This window comes from Archocentrus centrarchus, unplaced genomic scaffold (assembly GCF_007364275.1).
Source record: "Archocentrus centrarchus isolate MPI-CPG fArcCen1 unplaced genomic scaffold, fArcCen1 scaffold_64_ctg1, whole genome shotgun sequence".
NCBI lineage: Eukaryota > Metazoa > Chordata > Actinopteri > Cichliformes > Cichlidae > Archocentrus > Archocentrus centrarchus.
In genome coordinates, this window is record NW_022060281.1 from 346,732 (window position 1) to 362,326 (window position 15,595).

Genomic DNA, 15,595 nt, shown 5'->3' on the forward strand with positions numbered 1-15,595 from the left:
TAGTTCAGTTTCAGTGTCAATCAGGATCTTTTCTCATTTATGTTTTTAAATATTCTCAAGAGAAAAATATTTGAGTCAAATCTCCAACTGTGGATGAATTATTTAAACTGCGTCAGGAGTTCATCTTCCTCTCAGGATGAACTGGAATAACTTTGTTTTCTGGTCCTTTGCAGTCATTGATGGTTTTATTTGTTCAGCATTTTCTCACCAAACTCTGATTTTCTGTTTGGTTTTTGGAAGAAGCTCAATATTGACCTCAATGCTTCAATCTGTTTCTTCACTTATTTTTTTATTCTACTTTTCTTTTTCAGTTCAAGGAACTTTTATGAGTTCTTCCTGATGATCTGCCTTCTGTTGCTCTTCCACAAAGTTCTTGTTGTTACAGGATGTTTCATCTTCACTCAGAGGCTTTTTTCCTTTATCATCATTATTTTTGTTGTTTCATTTTTAGCTCTCCTTAAACCTGATGACCCAAACAGCATACTCTTTGTACTGAACCTAAGAAACAGAGTCAGATATAACAGAGGTCTGCTCTACGAAGCAGGATTTGGGCTTAATCCTGAGTCCGCTCCATAACAAAGGCGGTTCGCTTATTATTGATAACCTGGGATTTTTGATGACTTTCCTTCCTGGTTTCAAATAAGCCAAACTTTATTAATACATCAGGCCTTTTCCAGTCTTACTGACATGAATGCTTAAAGCACAGACACATGCATGCAGATCTTTTAATACTACATACAATGTTTTTCCTGTTACAGACACACCACTGATCTGGCTGCAGCAGCTACGTCTGACTTTATGATAGCTTAGACATGCACAGGTGGTGAGGAGGGCTCCTCTTCAGCAGTGCGTGTCTCCACGGGGTCGCTGGGAGGCCCGCGGCCGATGTTGTTGACAGCCATGATGTGAAACTCATACTCAGAGTGTGGAGTAAGTCCATCAATCCTGTACTGATTGGTAGTCACACCTTCCACATCCTGGAAGTCCCTGTCAGAGGATTTGGCTCTGTATTGGATCGTGTAGGAGGAGACAGGTTCTGGGTCTCCAGAGTCCCACGTGAGAGTGACACTGGTGGCTGTGGTCTCAGTCACCATGAGTGAGGTGGGGGGCTTTGGTAAGGCTGGGGAGGCAGAAGCAAAGTGTTAGCTCTGATTATTAGGAATGATCTGTGGCCATCATTGACCATCCAAGAAAACTGCTCTGCTGTGTTGACTGCAGACAAACAGAGGGTCTGCATCATGGCTTCATTCAAAGAAGCTGGTCCAGACTGTTGTGATTCATCATCACTGACATTTAGTGTAACCATCAGTAGGCTTGTAAGTGAAATCAATAAACTGATAGATGACACAGTCACAATGATGCAAACACAGAGGTGGTTACAGTCACACACACACAGACCAAAAACAAACCAACATGCTGAAAGAAGAACATACAAGCCTTCATGAAGGTCCTAAAAACAGACTGAAACCAGAACATGTTCATCTTTTCCTCCTCAGCATCAGTAACATATGCTCTGATGCACTGAGGACAAAAACACTCAGAGACATTTAAATGTGGCTGATTCTGCTTAAAACAGAAGAATCCACACTGCTGTGGAGCCTCACAGAGAAACAGAAGCACTGCTGTGAAAACAGCTCTCACCTTTGACAGTCACCTGAGCCGTAGCTTCAATCATGCCCACAGAAGACACGGCCACACACGTGTAGTTAGCTGATACTCGAATGTTGGTGAGCTCCAGCTGATTGTGCCCCAATTGCATATCTTCTTCTGGAGTCAGGTCCACCAGGCCCCTGGTCCACTTGATATAAGGCATCGGTGAGCCCACTGCCACACATGTTAGGGTGACACTGCCGCCTGCTATCACTTCCTGGTTGGAGGGTAAAGTGGAGAATCTGGGCGGGACTCTTCGGACTAAGGAAATGAAAAGAATAAGGACGTAACAGGAGTCAACAGAAGGGCTCAAATCATACCATACCGGGGGTGTACGGGGCATTTAAGGGGAGAGTTTAAAGGCTGCATGATTTCATGAGATAACAGAATGATATTAATGATTAACTTGTTGGTGATATTTCTTAAGGTCTCCATGTTCCTTTTGTTCAAAGAGTCAAACCCAATTAAATCCAGAGTTTCCAAAAAATCACTGTTATGAGCAGGTTCTGGTGCAGGCTGTTTATTAAACATATTAGTTACACACAACACAAAGACAGTAACATAGTTTGTGTACTGTCTTTCCTTCTTTACATGGTTCAGAAGAAGGACTGGCAGCCAGGTTCAACACCTTTCTTCCATTAAGACTCTGGAGACATTTGCTCTCTGTCCACAGGTTTAACGTAGAAAGTGTGAAACTGAAACAAAAATGTAACACAATTACAATTGTAAAGTATAATCTTTAAATTACATTTTCTATATAGACTGTATCCACAACATAAAATAAACTAAATCGACATTATGTAACACACTGATTGCAAAAGTAAGCATAACTAAACTCTGAGTATGTGGTTCACCAGTTTATCAAAGTTACAAACCAAACTCCACTAATGTTACGAAATATGAGCACAGAACTAGAGGTAAGTATCAAATAAACAATATACATACAGACAATGCCACAAAGACGAAGGATGGAAGGCTGATGCATGAGGATTAGTGCCAGTCATCGAGGCCGTGTGTAAACCCCCATTAACTTCCTGTGGTGCCAAACTATTCACAAAACCACCTACTGGGGGTGCTAAGGATACATCTGCAACAACACTGTCAGCACACTCCCCGTCTGGCGTAAATGAACGCCACTATCAACATAAAACAAATAATTATATAACAGCTTAATCCTACTTTGAATGTAACAGAAGAATGAGCTCTGACACAGGTCTTAGAAACACTTTAGGTCCATCCTGTCTAGACACCTTGATCTCTACTTTGCGGACCTTGTTGTCCTGGCTGGGGAAAACTTGGGTGATAATTCCCAAAGGCCATTCATTTCTTTTAAGCTGCTGATCTCGAAGGAGCACAATGCTTCCAGGCTCCAGGTTGGGTTGATTGTTCTGCCACTTCCTTCTTGGCTGCAATGTCGAAAGATATTGTCGTCTCCATTTACTCCAGAAAGTCTGGGCCAAATGCTGGACTTGACGCCATTGGTGCTTGCTGATGTCTCTGATGTAAGAGTCTTCAGGTAGGGCCGATGGAATACCTGCCTTCTGAGTCAGAAGGGTTGCTGGGGTGAGCAAAATGAGGTCGCTTGGATCAGCAGATACTGGTATGAGAGGCCTAGCGTTGATGATCGCTGCCACTTCTGCCATCAGTGTAGTAAGCACTTCATGTGTCAAGCTTGATGTCCTGAGTTGTAGAAACATTGAATCGAGGATCCTTTTGGCTATTCCTATCATCCTCTCCCATGAACCACCCATGTGAGATGCATGCGGAGGGTTGAAGACCCACGAACAGCCCTTTTCTGCTAAGTACTTCTCAACTGCCTTAGAGTCAGTATTGGAAGGGATCTTTAGTTCAGTTGATGCCCCCACAAAGTTTGTGCCCCTGTCGGAACGTATTTGTTTCACGGGACCTCGAATGGCTTGAAATCTCCTGAGGGCATTGATAAAGCAAGAAGTGTCCATAGACTCTATAACCTCTATATGGACTGCTCGAACAGCCATACAGGTAAAAATCACAGCCCATCTCTTGCTATGTGCAAGACCACCTCTTGTGCGCCGTGCGACAACACTCCATGGGCCAAACACATCCAGTCCAACATAGGTAAATGGAGGTTCCATAGAGAGTCGATCTGCTGGCAGGTCGGCCATCTTTTGTTGTTCAGGGAGGCCACGGAGCTTTCGACAAGTGACACAGCGGTGCAGAAGGGTGCTAACCAGTCTTTTCATACCTACAATCCAGTAGCCTGCTGCACGGATGGCACCCTCCGTGAAATGACGTCCCTGGTGCAGGATTTGCTCATGGCAATATCTGACCAACAGTATTGCAATATGATGCTTGCCGGGAATGATCTTGGGGTTCTTTTCTTCTAGAGGAATCTTTCCATTTCTCATCCGACCACCAACTCTGAGAACATTGTGTGCATCGATGAATGGGTCGAGGGTCTTAAGAGGACTCCCATGAGGGATCATCTTATTCTTTTTAAGACATGCTACTTCTTCAGCATATGTCTCTTCCTGCACAGTTTGAATAATGATGTTTTCTGCCAGACTGAGCTGGTCAGGTGTCCATGCTTTCTGACACAGGTGCCATCCTCTACACTGCATACTTCCTGGGTCCTGATGTGTGCGAAAACTGTGCACAATATGAAGAAGGTGAGCGATGGCACGTCTTAAGGCTCGCCACGAAGAGAACTTGGTGAAGCGGTAGGACCCAAGCAGCCTAAGAGAGACCCGAGTTTGGAGAGTAGAGATTTGGGGGCGGATCTCCACATCTATATTTGGCTCAATAAGCTCAAAGGAATCTGGTTCTTGCGATTCTGTAGGTTGAGTCAGAAACAGAGGCCCACTGAGCCAAGAGGTGTCTGAAAGAAAGGCAGCAGGTACAGACCTTGTTGCATGGTCTGCTGGATTCTCCTCTGTAGACACATACTTCCACTGCTTAGGATGGGATGATCTTCGTATGCGCACAATACGATTGCTCACATATACATAAAAGCGCCTTGTCTCGTTATTTATGTATCCGAGCACCACCCTACTGTCAGTGTAGAAGGTGACAGCATCTATCTGCATGTCGAGCTCTGATGCTATAAGATCTGCCAACTCTACAGCCAGCACAGCTGCACAGAGCTCAAGTCTGGGTACTGTGTGCTCAGGTCTAGGTGCTAGCTTTGCCTTACCCATGACAAAGCCTGTATGGATGTTTCCTGACTCTTCCACCACCCTGAGGTAGGCCACAGCAGCGATAGCTTTTGTTGATGCATCAGAAAAAACACACAGTTCTCTTGTCTTTACTGTTGATAGAGAAACCTTGGTATAGGACCTTGGAATCTTAAAGCCTCTCAAGTCTTTCAAGGAATCCCGCCAAGACCTCCACTGTCCCTCCATCTCTTCAGGCAGTTGAGAGTCCCAGTCACATCTTTGTTGTGTGAGCTCTCTTAGAATGTGCTTCCCTTGGATGGTGACGGGAGCCACGAATCCTAAGGGGTCATACACGCTGTTTACCACTGACAAGACACCTCGGCGTGTAAAGGGCTTTTCTTCCTCTTCAACTTTGAAAATGAATATGTCTGACTCCAGATTCCAATTTAGTCCCAAGCTGCGCTGTACAGGTGGAACATCTGTGCTCAGATCCAAATCCTTCAAATCATTAGCACGATCTTGAGGTGGAAAAGCCACCATAACCTCTTTGCTGTTAGAGGCAATTTTGTGGAGCCTCAGGTTGGAATTTGCCAAAACATCCTGTGTTTTCTTCAGCAGACTGACAGCGTCTTTTACAGTCGCAAAGGATTTAAGCCCATCATCAACATAAAAGTCACGGTCGACAAACTGTTTCACCTCAAGGTCATGATGTGGTTCTCCATCCATCGCAGACTGCTTGAGGCAGTAAATGGCAACTGCTGGACTGGGGCTGTTTCCAAACACATGTACAGTCATGCGGTACTCCATGACTTCCTGTGTAGGACTGTTGTCTCGGAACCAAAAGAACCGCAAAAAGTCACGGTCCTCTTCTCTCACAAGGAATGAGTGAAACATCTGCTTAATATCTGCAGTTATAGCAATGGCTTCTTTGCGAAAGCGCATCAGAACTCCAAAGAGTAGGTTGTTGAGATCAGGTCCTTTCAAGAGAACGTCATTTAAAGACACTCCCTCATGTTGCGCACTTGAGTCAAACACGACACGGATGTTGCCAGGTTTCTTTGGATGATACACCCCAAAAATGGGTAGATACCATCTTTCCTGGTCTGGGATGAGGGGAGGAGCAACTTCAGCATGACCATTCTCTAATATTTTCTCCATGAATGAGAAGAAGTGCTGACTCATCACCGGTTTCCTCTCTAGGTTGCGTTTGAGGGAGCTGAACCGGTTAAGAGCTTGCTGTCTGTTATCAGGGAGGCGGCGTCTTGGCTGCCTAAAGGGCAGAGGGGCTACCCAACTATTACTGGTATCCTTCTTGAGTTCTCGTTTCATTATTGACATGAAGGCAAGATCTTCAAAGGATGGAGCTTGTCTATTATCCTCTTTGGTCAGTTGGAACACTGTGCAGCCTGGCTCAGTAACCTCCACATCATGGGCGTGATTTGGCTGCTTGGAACTGTATTTCTCCCTTACAAGTAGAACACTTGGACATGGTTCAAAAATGGTTGGGCGGTCCTGTTCAAGGGCATTGGTAAAGTAAGTCATCACACTGTGCGGCTTATGAACACGTCCCAGACAGACGTTGCCCACAATCACCCATCCCAAATCTAGCTCCTGAGCATAGGGAGCTTCAGGGGGCCCATTAATGCATTTGCGAACCTTATGAAGTCTAATGACATCACGGCCAAGTAGGAGCATAATGGGCACATCAGGTTCAAGCTCGGGAATAAGGTGGGCAACTGGTTTCAGATGATTGTGGTGAAGTGCAGCACTTGGCGTTGGAATCTCTGCTCTGTTGTCTGGTATGTCATTACACTCCAATAGGCTTGGTAGTAACTGCACTGTCTTACCGTCCAGTCATTCCACACAAAAACCTGCAGCCATTCTGCCCATGTTCTCAGTCATACCAGAGCAGGTTTTCAGAGAGTAAGACGTAGTAGGGCCTTGAATTTTAAACATTTCAAAGAAGTCAGAGTGAGCCAAAGATCTGTTGCTCTGCTCATCCATAATCACATAGGCTTTCATGGCTTTATTGCGTTCTCCCTTAGGGTAGACTTTGGCCAGACAGATCTTTCTAGCAGTTCTTGGCAATGCGGTCTCCTCCACAAATCTGAGTGCATTGGGTGCTGACTTCTACAGTTTGTGTGGGTTCTGGCTCCCCGCCATGCTCTTTCAGAGTCGGGTTTGAGTCCTTAACCCACGGTGCTTGACCTGGATGTAGAGCTGATGAGTGTCTATCACTGTTGCACTCTGTACACTTCACAGTGCTTTGGCACTCTCGTGCAGTATGTGCTGAGGAGTTGCAACACTTAAAACAAATGCCATTCTCCCTGAGGTAGTTCTTTCTTTCCTCCAAGGATTTCTCTCGAAATGCACGGCACTTCTGTAATGTGTGGGGTTTCCTATGTATAGGGCATCTCTTATCTGGATCCTCCACATTATTCCTGTGTCTGTCTTGGCCTGATTGTGCTGCAGCAGACACTTCTGTTCTGTGGACCAAGACCTCCCTTTGTTTGTTGACTTTCCAAGGAGGCTTTTCAGCTTTGACCACGTCAGTTTGACAAACAAAGTTGAAACTTGGATCATTTCTCATCTGTGCCTGTTGGTAGATGAAGGCGACAAAAACTGCGAATGGGGGAAATGCGACATGATGTGATCATTTGTAAGTGGATCCATGAGAGAGCCACTTCTCTTGTATACTGTACGATAGCTTCTGCACTATTGCATTCACACCTCTGGGAGTGTAAAGATAAGCAAGCCCAGGCAGATCTCCCTCTGTCTTAGCAGCATCTAGTTCCATCAGTAAGTCGCTAAGATCCTGCAGTTTGGAGTGGTCTTTATTGCCAATTTTTGGAAAACTATCAAGTTTTTGGAACAAAGCCTTCTCAATAGCTTCCGACGAACCATAACAAGCATCCAATCTACTCCAGATCATGTTCAACCCCTTAGCTGGTTGGTTTATGTGGATGGACCTAATGCGTTTTGCATGCTCGGTTGATTCCCTTCCCAGCCATTTGACGAGAAGATCCATTTCTTCATCATTTGTTAGGTTTAGGTCTCTTATTGCATTCTGGAATGAGCGACGCCAGGCCCTATAGTTTTCAGGTCTGTCATTAAACTGTAATAGACCGGTTGTAACTAGCTCACGTCGTGCTAGATATCGAACAAAGTCTGTCATGTGTGGATCAGCGGAGCAACTGGGCCACTGAGAGTTACCACATGGGAGAGAGGGAAGAATGTCCATGGTATTGGTAGTATTACAGGGTGGCTGATGTGCGGATAAGCCGCCTGAAGGCATCAACAGGTCCTTATAATCATTTTCTTTAATTGCTCTGTGCTGGTGCTCTCTCTGTTGAGCTGAGGTGTAATCCGCATCTGGTGTGACTAATGGATTAAAACTTTTCTGCTTACACACAGGATATGCGTGGGTATCGTAGATGTTAGTATTAGCAACATTAGGGGCGCTATCTCTCACTGTATTGAGACGTGGCGTGTACACCGAACTATGCAAAGGTAGCTCAGGAGGTGGCTGTCGTGTCTCGTCCTGCAAGTGTGAATCCTCCTGTGGTGCTATCTGTATATCTTCTGATACTTTTGCCTGTTTCTCCACATACTCTTTTGTGCGTTCAGCTGGGTCAAGTAATGTTGAATTGAGGGGAAGTTGACAGCTGTGTCTTCCTTCACTAGCTTCAACCACAGCTTCTAAAGCCTCTGCCTTTGCTACGGCTGCAGCAGTTTCTTTTTCTATAGTCAGCATCTCTATTGAAGCTTCTAGGTGAGCCTTTTCCATTTTTAACTTCATCTCCCTCTCTGCGAACAACAAACGTGCTTTTGCTGCTTCAGCATCAGCCCTGGCCTTTGCAGCTGCAGCACTTGCTCGTCCACTTGAACGTGTGGCTGACGTGGACACATAGGACCGTGTTGTCATTGAGGATGACTTTGAATCCATATCGTAGATAAGCGAAGGCTACGTAGCGTGATGACGATTGCCGTAGTCACATGCACCGTATTACCTTGTCTGTTAGTTGGTGTCTTTTCACTGTACTGTCTTTCCTTCTTTACATGGTTCAGAAGAAGGACTGGCAGCCAGGTTCAACACCTTTCTTCCATTAAGACTCTGGAGACATTTGCTCTCTGTCCACAGGTTTAATAACGTAGAAAGTGTGAAACTGAAACAAAAATGTAACACAATTACAATTGTAAAGTATAATCTTTAAATTACATTTTCTATATAGACTGTATCCACAACATAAAATAAACTAAATCGACATTATGTAACACACTGATTGCAAAAGTAAGCATAACTAAACTCTGAGTATGTGGTTCACCAGTTTATCAAAGTTACAAACCAAACTCCACTAATGTTACGAAATATGAGCACAGAACTAGAGGTAAGTATCAAATAAACAATATACATACAGACAATGCCACAAAGACGAAGGATGGAAGGCTGATGCATGAGGATTAGTGCCAGTCATCGAGGCCGTGTGTAAACCTCCATTAACTTCCTGTGGTGCCAAACTATTCACTAAACCACCTACTGGGGGTGCTAAGGATACATCTGCAACAACACTGTCAGCACAGTTTGTCTTTTTTTTTGCCCACAGCGGCTTTTGTCGACAGTGGAGAGAGACAGGAAATGGGGGAAAGATACAGGGGAAGACACGCGGGCAAACAGGCCGGGACGCAAACCCGCGCCGCCCGCACCGCAACACGGCATGTGTATGAGGTCGCCGGCTTCACCACTAAGCCACCCAGGAGCCCGACAGTAACATAGTTAAGACTGAGATACACACAGAGCGACAGAGAGAGAAGAAGAAAAGAGAGAAACAGAGAAAGATGCAGAAACAGGAAAAAGGAAAAAGAGAGGACCGGAAAGATAAAAGCAAACAAAAGTAAGTGTGAGACAAAGAGTGGCAAACATTTATATATTAAACATGATAACTGCCCACTTGCCTTTGACCCCTCCTAATTTACACAAAGTCTCAGCCCAGGAAACCTGAACCCCAACCAATCACCTGTTGAGGCTCTGCCAACTCTTGTCCCACGCGGGCTAAAGAAATCAGGGTATCTCAGTGGTTTACGACAGTGCAGGTGTCATAATGAAGGATCTTCTTTCTCTTAAAACCTCTGGTAAGATAACGCTTCTAGTGCCCACTTAGCCAGATTTTATCTCCCCCCTAATTCATGTTACAAAAACTCAGGGGAGGCCTAAGGAACTCCATTTTTGGAGCGTACCTGTCATAAGACTTTACAGAAATACAACCATGGGGTTACAAGAGTCATGTGAAGGAGAGATGTTCCTGCCTCCCACCAAGGCCTTGAGTACATGTGAGCATCAGCTATAACAGACCTTTCCTTCACCCCAGTAATATTAAAGCCTACAAGCGTTCATTAATTGAGTGTGTGTGTGACTAATATACTTTTATTACGTGATATAAAAATAGTGACAGTAGATATCAGTATAAAGGTGAATTCTCCAACACGCTCCACAAATGACTGAGACGTTTGACTTTACCGCGTACGTAGAGATTGGCAGGAGCAGAGTATCGGGTCCCAACGCTGTTCACAGCGACACATTCATATTTCCCCTGATCCAAATCCTCACTGTTCTCCATCTGCAGAGCTCCTGTGTGGAGGATCAGTCCATTTAGTGGCTGTGATAGTTCAGTGACCTCCCTGTTCATGCTCAGAAACAGCTTCACAAAGAAAATACTTAAAGCAATAAAAAGCATTTAGCAGGTCTGGCAGGTTTATAAAAACCTTTTGCTTTAAAGAGGAAAAATGACTCTGGGTCAGTCACAAATCAAACCCATCATAGTCACATTAAAATAAATAATAATTCAAAGAGACTGTGTGATAAAGGCCGAGTTATGCTGCAGAATAAACACATTAAAATGAAAAAAATCCTAAATGCAATGGAGCTGCATTTGAATGAAAAGTAATTAATTTAATTCATCTCAATTACCACAGGATTGCTGGTCTTTGAGATGGTTATGAATAATTTTTTCTCTAATGTCTAAAATTTTATTTGTAAAGAAATCCATGAAGTCACTACTAGTTAACGTGAAAGGAATACTCGGCTCTACAGAGCTCTGACTCTTTGTCAGCCTGGCTACAGTGCTGAAAACAAACCTGGGGTTGTTCTTATTTTCTTCAATTAATGATGAATAGTAAGATGTCCTAGCTTTACGGAGGGCTTTTTTATAGAGCAACAAACTCTTTTTCCAGGCTAAATGAGCATCTTCTAATTTAGTGAGACACCATTCCCTCTCCAGCTTTCGGGTTATCTGCTTTAAGCTGTGCGTTTGTGAATTATACCACGGAGTCAGGCACTTCTGATTTGAAGCTTTCCTTTTCAGAGGAGCCACAGTATCCAAAGTTATACGCAGTGAGGATGTAAAACTATTGACGAGATAATCGACCTCACTGGGAGCAGAGTTTAGGTAGCTGCTCTGCACTGTGTTGGCACTGAAGAGCATAATAATGAAGGAATTAGATCCTTAAACTTAGTTACAGCACTTTCAGAAAGACTTCTACTGTAATTAAACTTATTCCCCACTGCTGTGTAATCCATTAAAGTAAATGTAAATGTTACTAAGAAATGATCAGACAGGAGGGGGCTTTCAGGGAATACTGTTAAGTCTTCAGTTTCTATGCCATATGTTAGGACAAGATCCAGAGTATGATTAAAGTGGTGGGTGGGCTCCTTTATATTTTGAGAGAAGCCAATTGAATCTAACAATAGATTAAATGCAGTGTTGAGGCTGTCATTCTCAGCATCTACATGGATGTTAAAATCACCCACTATAATTATTTTATCTGAACTGAGCACTAAATCAAATTAAAAAGTCTGAGAAATCAGACAGAAACTGAGTAAGGACCAGGTGGACGATAGATAATAACAAATAAAACAGGTTTTTGATTTTCCCAATTAGGATGGACAAGACTAAGAGTCAGGCTTTCAAAAGAATGAAAACTTTGTCTGGGTCTGTGATTAATTAATAAGCTGGAATTGAAGATTGCAGCTAATCCTCCTCCTCGACCTGTGCTTCGAGCATTCTGACAGTTACTGTGACTCGGGGGTGTTGATTCATTTAAACTAACATATTCATCCTGCTGTAACCAGGTTTCTGTAAGGCAGAATAAATCAATACGTTGATCAATTATTAAATCATTTACTAATAGGGACTTGGAAGAGAGAGACCTAATGTTTAATAATCCACATTTAATTGTTTTATTTTTTGGTGCAGTTGAGGAGGCTGTGGCTCCCCCTAAAAGGGACCCACAGCCTCCCGTTTATGAGGAGCTGTAGCTCAGAAGGAAGAGCAGGTCATCTACTAATTGGAAGGTTGGTGGTTCAATTCCTGGCTGCCTGCATGCCAAAATTTCTTTGGGCAAGATACTGAACCTGATGTGTTCATTGGAGTGTGAAGGTTAGAAAGAGCTTAGATGTAAAAAAAAAAAAAAAAATGCAAACATGGATAAAGTGCTTTGAGTGCTCGACCAGAGAAGAAAAGTGTTATAAAACGAATCCATTCACCATTTATGATAAACATGCACAAATGAAATCACACAAAAACAAAGAATCAGAATATCCTCGTGTGCAAAATGACTTTTGTTGGTTGTATGAAACATTATCAATATGCCATAAAACCTTCAACATATTAAATCAGATCAAATTAAAGTGGACCTGAGCGAAGCTGTTTGATGCGCCCGTTGCTGCTGCTGATATTCACAGGAAGCATGTCCTTGAACCACGAGATCTCTGGCTGCGGGTCTCCACTGGCAGTACACAGCATTGTGGCTGTTCTGTTCTTTTCAACCACTTTAAGCTGGGGGCCCACATCAATGGAAGGAAAACCAAGAGGGATGTTGTTCTCTGAAAAATTGCAAAAGGCAGATTTACTACAGCCACAGACCCTGAGAGCTGCACAGATGGACAGACCAATCACTCAATAAGAGAGCAAATACATTAGAGGGGCTACAGCCCACAGAGTAATCAGACTACTGCAAGAGCAGAAGATACTACTGAGTAATACTATAGAAATAATGCTATAGATCTGCTACTGATTTGGATTAGGTTGGGAATAAGACTGCTGGTTAAACTTTATTAATAAAAAGGAATCTAATCAGATGTCTCATAAAAATCCTCCTGTAGTAGAAACATGATTGGTCTGATTTTCAGCTTGTTCTTAAACTGCTCGCGTTACATTTACTGACATGCTGCCTCTTTTTTGTCTGCTCTGTGACCTGCTTCCTGGCTGAGCAGAAAGTTCCAACATGTTTTAAATCAACTGTGATTGTTAGAAATCTAACCCGAGCTGCCCGAACAACCTGTAGCATTAACACCAGCTATCATGAAAATATTTGAATGCTTGGTATGTAGACACCTCTCCACTATCAGCCTAGAACATATCAGTCTGCATGCAGGGCAAATAGGCCGGCACTCTATTCTGCAACATCTGGAGCACATCTGTCAGACTCAAGGCCCACAGGCCTGCAAAATAATTACGTTCAGCCCTCAAGATAATTTCATTTGGATGCGATTAATGGCCCGCCGGCAAATAGCACTCCCACCACTTATACTGCAGTGCAACAGCTGCCGCGCAGGTCAAGATCTGCACACTAACCAGTTTTCCTGTATTGCCAATGATCATTGATCAGTGATCAGCAGATAAAAACATCATTCAGCACTTTTTACAATAACATTTAACCTGCCTGACCCCCAAATACAGCCAAATGAAAAGTGGCCTTTGAAAACAGGTGGGAGGCAGAGGACCTGTTTGCTGCCATTGGAGGCTTTAAAGAAAGTGCATCAGTGTGGTGTGGCCAACAGGAGCTTGGTGCAGTTTTATTGAGGAGCTGTGGAGACTTCTGCTGTAAGCGTCTGTGTCTGCAGAGGAGGAGAGGCAGCTGAACATGATGGTCCACGCTGCATCCAAAATTAAGGAGTGTGAAGTCCCAGTTACTGAAGTTTATGAGGACAGGTTGGACAGGAAGTGCCTGCTGAGCTTAAAGGCCCCTCCCACCCAGCTAACGGCCTTTTGAACTTTCTCCCCTCACAGAAAATCCTGAGCAGCATCAACACAAAAGTGACCAGATCCTGAAACGGTGCTAAGTAACTCTGACTCAGGCTGCCCGACTCCTCAACACCTCACAGATATTTTAAGCAAAACAACTTGAACTGTTCTATAAGCAATACTTATATATGATTTCACTTTGATGCTGCTATTCCCTTTACAGGAGTTTTAGTTTTACTGTTTTAGTATTTATTCTGTTTTATGGTCTCGAGTTTTATTTATTAATTTTTTTCAGGCGTTTATTTATTCTATTGCATCACACAGAGTGTTTGTCAGTCGATAATATCGTCATGGCAATAAAATATTCAACTGTGTGTGTGTGTGTGTGTGTGTGTGTGTGTGTGTGTGTGTGTGTGTGTGTGTGTGTTGCTGTATTTGATACAGTTTTGGATTTTGCTGCCTTTTTATTTTTGTACCTGATCAGCGAGTGCAGGCATTGTATTTATTCTTGAACCTTATAGTTTAGTACTATAGGGTTTAGTATTAAGTATTAAGAGTAATAGAAATAAATACAGAGCTCACTGTGTATTATCATCAACCGTGTGAGTTCTCATTATCATGTTTTAAATGAAGATGAGCTCCTCTGTGACACTGCCAGCAGCAGGAACAGAGTTGAAAACAGGACGGCAGTGAAAGTCTGATGGAGAGACGACTCAAAGAGGACCCATCTCACCCTGAAGCACTCTGAGTCTGGCACTGGTGCTGACCTCTCCAACACTGTTACTGGCCGTGCACTCGTAAAAGGCTTCATCTCTGGATTCACGCAGTGGCTGGATCCGCAGTACGAAGCCCGACCCATCTTCAAATTCAGTCACCTCAGAGAGGCAAAGCAAAGGAGGAGGGAAGTTATTTTAGGCCTCTTTTTCTTTAATAAAAACATGTTTGCTTCATTACAAGATTTGATCCAGTCCATCTGACAGCTTACACACAACTGATGTCAGAGTAACTAAATTCATATTTCTGAACAAATATGAGGTTATTAAAGCAGTCTGAGCCCCACCTCAGTAAACATTTGTCACATGTTGTGATTGGACATGCTCTGAGATGTGAAAGTCATGCATAAGTGTCCACCTCAAATCGCTGGGAGCTGATCTTCTTGCCTTTCTTCATCCAGCTGATCCTGGGCGTTGGCTCTCCGGTGGCCTGGCACACAAATGAAGCAGTTCCACCCGAGACGCCCGTCTGATCCTTGGGAGAGTTGATGAAACGTGGCAAGCCTGATGAAGATGATGTGAAGGAGGTAGAACAAGAGAAATAAGTTACTGCCAGGCGCAGAGGTTCAGAGTGACGGGAGAAGTTATGAAGTTATCATCACTGTGCATGTGACAGCAGAGTGTGTGATTGACCAGGACACCAGGAATCCCCGTCATCCTGCAGCAACGCTCAAACCAGGACACAGCATCAGGTTTGGCTGTGTCCCTGTGGCTCTGCTGCAGAGTACAGCCACTTAACGTGTTTCCAGAGTGGTTAAATTGTTTCCAGTTTAAAGTTATTTTATGTTTAAGATGTTTAATTTTATATGAATAACTAAGGAATTGTTTTACAACCCTTATGAATCTTGTACCTGGACTATATTTAATTGTATTTTGTCTAATAAGCAAAAGTAATCCACAGCGCCCTCTAGAGTTTATTCTTTGCCTCAGAATCATTCAGCAGTGTAGAAACTTTATTTTGATGCATCTCAAGATAATGAGCATATGGCAGCAACAGCTTTGTTTCTTTTCTAAGTTA

General features: G+C 43.5%; 1 protein-coding gene across 1 annotated transcript; it reads right to left on the reverse strand.

The window, feature by feature from the left end:
• Positions 1-399: 399 nt before the first annotated feature.
• LOC115777677 (receptor-type tyrosine-protein phosphatase F-like) lies at positions 400-15,234 on the reverse strand. The gene is made up of 7 exons (XM_030725623.1): positions 15,180-15,234; positions 14,936-15,081; positions 14,538-14,679; positions 12,475-12,663; positions 10,300-10,410; positions 1,642-1,911; positions 400-1,120 (listed from the first exon to the last, which is right to left on the reverse strand). Exons 1-7 carry the CDS (start codon positions 15,232-15,234, stop codon positions 807-809), a joined length of 1,227 nt encoding a protein of 408 aa, XP_030581483.1. The 3' UTR covers positions 400-806.
• Between the last annotated feature and the right edge of the window lie 361 nt (positions 15,235-15,595).